The sequence below is a fragment of the Phaethon lepturus genome, unplaced genomic scaffold (genome assembly GCF_000687285.1).
Source record: "Phaethon lepturus isolate BGI_N335 unplaced genomic scaffold, ASM68728v1 scaffold33750, whole genome shotgun sequence".
Taxonomy (NCBI): Eukaryota; Metazoa; Chordata; class Aves; order Phaethontiformes; family Phaethontidae; genus Phaethon; species Phaethon lepturus.
In genome coordinates this window covers 1364-5906 of record NW_010513124.1, presented here as the reverse complement: position 1 = coordinate 5906, position 4543 = coordinate 1364, and the positions used below count along the sequence as shown (strand labels likewise).

The 4543-nt window shown below is 62.1% G+C and overlaps 1 protein-coding gene across 1 annotated transcript in view; it reads left to right on the top strand.

Moving 5' to 3' along the window:
* LOC104622492 (low-density lipoprotein receptor-related protein 1-like) overlaps positions 1–4106 on the top strand; it is a gene marked incomplete at both ends in the record, with an annotated part of 8828 nt that extends 4722 nt beyond the window's left edge. The window contains 8 exons of the mRNA XM_010289299.1: positions 396–576; positions 1035–1257; positions 1514–1703; positions 2156–2281; positions 2904–3044; positions 3365–3490; positions 3756–3872; positions 4026–4106. Coding sequence (XP_010287601.1) covers positions 396–576; positions 1035–1257; positions 1514–1703; positions 2156–2281; positions 2904–3044; positions 3365–3490; positions 3756–3872; positions 4026–4106 — 1185 coding nt within the window. The remainder of the gene's footprint in view (positions 1–395; positions 577–1034; positions 1258–1513; positions 1704–2155; positions 2282–2903; positions 3045–3364; positions 3491–3755; positions 3873–4025) is intronic.
* Positions 4107–4543: the final 437 nt, after the last annotated feature.

Sequence of the window (4543 nt, the reverse complement as noted above, 5' to 3'; positions counted from 1 at the left end):
TGCCCCAGCAGAGGCGGGAGAGGGACCCCTGTCCCTGGATGTCCCCCTCCTGCCTGAGCTGGCCCAGCCCAACCTGCTCAGGTGGGAGGAGGAGGGAGGGATGGGGGATCCTCAGGGTCCCTGGGGCTCAGTGCCATGGCTGATCCATCCCCACGCTGCCAGCTGAGGATGCTCCTGGATTTGACTTTTTCCAGCCCAGGCTCCCCGTGGCTGCGGTACCTCTGGGGGAGCTGCCTGCACTGGGACGGGGGGCCGTCGTCATCCCTGTTGGTTTGAGTGGGGATTGGGAGATGCCGAATGCACTGTGAATCATATGGGGCTGTCGCTTCCGCTTCTCATCTTCCTGCTGCCGTGCAGCCCTGGTGATGAGTGCCTGCTGCTGCTTTTCCCCAAAGGCATCCACAACGTGGAAGGGATTGCTGTGGACTGGATGGGGAACAACCTGTACTGGACGGATGATGGCCCCAAAAAGACCATCAGCGTGGCTCGGCTGGAGAAGGCTGCCCAGACGCGGAAGACACTGATCGAGGGGAAGATGACCCATCCCCGAGCGATCGTGGTGGACCCCCTGAACGGGTGTGGGTGCCTGGGTGGTCAGAGTTGGCTCGTGGGAGGGCGCAGCTGCTCCTGCCCACAGCAGGGTCCAGCAGAGCTGGTGGCTGGGTCCCCAGCTCTGCATGGCGGTCGCTGCGTCTCTGAGCATTTGCAGTGGCTCACAAGCTGTGACAGCAGGGCCGGGCAGCAGCTCCGGCTGTGGTGATGGCAGCAGCTCCGCACTGCGCGGCAGCTTCAGCCTGGGCTCGGTGGTGCTGGCGTGGGTGGGAGGGCCGTCGGGCTGTTGTGTTGGGCTGGGGTCTAGCTGTCGGCACAGGGCGGCAGGACCTGCCTGCTGCTTCGTGTCAGCCGCTCCGCGAGCAGCCAGAGCATTCACACCTGGTTGTGTGGAGGCAGAACCAGTTGCTCTTCAGATCAGTGGTGGGGCGGGCTCCGAGCCTGGCTCATCTGCATCTGTAACAGCTTAGTGTCTGTGGCAGGTGGATGTACTGGACAGATTGGGAGGAGGATCCCAAAGACAGCAAGAGGGGCAAGATCGAGAGAGCCTGGATGGACGGTTCCAACCGCAACATCTTCATCACCTCCAAGACCGTCCTGTGGCCCAATGGGCTGAGCCTGGACATCCCAGCCAAGATCCTTTACTGGGTGGATGCTTTCTATGACCGCATCGAGATGGTCTATCTCAATGGCACCGAGCGGAAGGCAAGTGCAGGCCCCGTGGGCTTTCGGATGCTGATCGCTGGAGACTTGGGGCCATGGGCAGCCGAGCCATTGCCTCAGCTGACTGCATCTGCTGTGGGTCTGCTCAGTGGATGGCTGGCCATGTTCAGCCACGCTCCCCTGCTGCCTGTCCCCTCTTCTCCCCTTCCAATGTCCCTTGCCCTGTCCTGCCACGTGGGGTTTCCCTGGGCACCCATTGCAGCTAACAACGAGCCTCTCCACTTCCCTGCACCCACAGATCGTGTACGAGGGCCCTGAGCTGAATCACGCCTTTGGGCTGTGCCACTACAGCAACTTCCTCTTCTGGACCGAGTACCGCAGCGGCAGCATCTACCGGCTGGACCAGGCCTCCAAGGTGGTGAGCCTGCTCCGGAACGAGCGCCCGCCCATCTTCGAGATCCGGATGTATGATGCACAGCAGCAGCAAGGTGCTGGGGCCACCTCTGCCTGGCACCGCCAGGACCTGCCGTGCACGAGGGAACAGGGGGGCTGGAAGAGGGATGGGACTGGGCACCGGCGGCTGAGGAAGTGCCCAGCCTTCCTCTTGGCCATATCCCTGCCTGTCTGTCTATCCCCATGCATGCTGTCTTTCTGTAAACCCTGCTATCACTCATCCCCTGCCCTTCCAGCCTTTTCTCTTTTTCTCCCCCTCCCTCCATGCCTGCCAGGCTTCCTGGCTAGTTCAGCCAGGCTTTGTGTCTCCTGATGGGTCCCCACTGCCTTGCATGGCCTCATGAACTGGGGTTTCCAGCTGGGTTCCAACTGTGGAGCCTATTGAGGGAGTCCAGGGGGCCGAGAGCACCCAGCAGCCCGCTGTGGGTCAGCAGGGTTCCCTGGGTGCTGAAGTCCCCATCTCGTTACCCCTGCCTTGCCTCCACAGTGGGCTCCAACAAGTGCCGCGTGAACAACGGTGGCTGCAGCAGCTTGTGCCTGGCCACCCCCTGGGGCCGTCAGTGTGCCTGTGCTGAGGACCAGATCCTGGGCTCAGACTCTGTCACCTGCCAGGGTAGGCTGCCCACTGGGGACCCCCTCTCCCCGGGCGATGGGTAGGGACACAGGATCTAGGGCTCCGCTCTGGCACATCAGCCCTGATGCCTCACGCGGTGCAGGGCTGGCCCGGGGCTCAGGGAGGTGGGTGCTCCCTGCACCCATGGGAGCTTGCAGACAAGTCACGTTAACAGCTCCAGTTCCTCCTCTCGCACGGTGGCAGCAGGACAGCCACCTGTCCACGGAATGGGTGGAAATCCCTGGTGGGGATCGCTGCACAGCTTCTGTGCAACCGTGTCTGATACTGCTCGCACAGTCGGGGCAGGTTCACTCTGCTGTCAACTTGGGGAAGAGCCAGGTTCAGGGCTGGGAGCCTGGGCAGTGATGTGTTTCACCAGCTTATGTGAGAGGGGTGAAGCTCTGCTGGTGCGGTCCATGCATGCAGGCTGAGCCCCCTCGATCGTGGGCTGCACCTTCTTGTTTTGTGCCCAGGAGCTGGTGCACATGGGCAGGAGTGTCTGTGTACACTCTCGGGGCTGCTGGGCAGTCATGTAGACATCCTGTTAGCCTGGGGACACAGGACTGTCCTCGCTGCTGCACTTGGTTAAAATTATCCCCTCCCTTTGCTTTTCCCTTGCCAGCCAACCCGTCCTACATCCCCCCTCCACAGTGTCAGCCCGGGGAGTTTGCCTGCAAGAACAACCGCTGCATCCAGGAGCGCTGGAAATGCGACGGGGACAATGACTGCCTGGACAACAGTGACGAAGCCCCCGAGCTCTGCCGTACGTAGCTGCCTCCTGTACGGCGGGATAGGGGTTTACGCACTCCTGGGGTGGCAGGATTCGGGCTAAGCTCCCCCCAGGTGTGTGGCCAATGGCTGGGACGGGGTTGGGCAGCCAGGGCCCCTGTGTCCCTTCCCCAGCTCTAGGAGGGGAGCAGGCTTGAGCAATTCAGGGGGGAGATGGTGATTAGGATCCTGGATCCCCAGTTTGTTTGAGGCTCCCTGCCCTTTTCTGTCTCAGTTTTTCTGTCCCCCAGACGTGGAGGGGGAATGGGCATGGGATAGAGAAGGGCAGGCCCTGAGCACGCGTTTCCCCTGCAGACCAGCACACCTGCCCCTCAGACCGTTTCAAGTGCAAGAACAACCGCTGCATCCCCAACCGCTGGCTCTGCGACGGGGACAACGACTGCGGGAACAACGAGGACGAGTCCAATTCTACCTGCTCGGGTGAGGAGCCTGCCTCATCCTGCAGAGGGAACAGAGGGAGAGCTCACACTGCTGTGCCGAGCTGCAGCCTTCGCTGTTCCCTACATGCTGCAGGGCTGAGGTTTCGGGGCCTTGCTGCCAAGGCTCCCTGCTGCCCACCTTGCAGCTAGATTGGCTTCTGCGCCTGTGCCTCGCAGGAGCCCCGGCGGGGGTTGTTCCCCACCTCTCCCCCAGCAAAGCAATGCACCACCAGCTACTAAGCGCTTTCTGTCTCTCCCTGGGCCAGCTCGGACCTGCTCCCCCAACCAGTTCTCCTGTGCCAGTGGGCGCTGCATCCCCATCTCCTGGACGTGTGACCTGGACGATGACTGTGGGGACCGCTCCGACGAGTCTGCCTCGTGCGGTGAGCTGGAGGGGGAGTGCTGGGAGCACAAGGCCATTTGGGGGAGCACTGCTCCTCACCCCACTGTGGGGCAGAGACATCAGTGGGGCCAGGCGTGGACATTGGGGTACAGGGTATCTCCCCACCCTGACTGTGCCTCTGCCTCCTCCGCAGCCTACCCGACCTGCTTCCCCTTGACGCAGTTCACCTGCAACAACGGGCGCTGCATCAACATCAACTGGCGGTGTGACAACGGTAAGGACCCCCCAACAGCTGCCAAGGGGGACACAGCCGGGGACAGCGCGATCAGATGCAGGGGTGCCAGTCTGGCGGGGGGCTGTGTTCCTGTAAGGGCCACTTCTCCGCCTTGTGCTAAACTGCAGAGCCCAGGCCCTGAAAGGAGGAGGCGTTAGCTGAAGCTGTAAGTGCATCCTGCAACACCAAGACCCACATTTTTCTTGGCTGCCCTTGGGGGAGCGGGTGTTGCAGGAACAGCCTGGCAGGCATCATTTCAGCAGACCTTGGCATTCTTTGCAATGTGGCCAAAGCTCTGCCCCAGTGCTTGAGACAAATGTGGAGTGGCCTGTGCTGCTGGCGGGGCTGAGTCAGGTCCCGTAGTCCCAGGGAAGGCAGGAGAGGTCTCCCAGAGAGCTCAGGTCTGGTCTCTGTTTCCAGGGCCAGGCCTGGGAGAG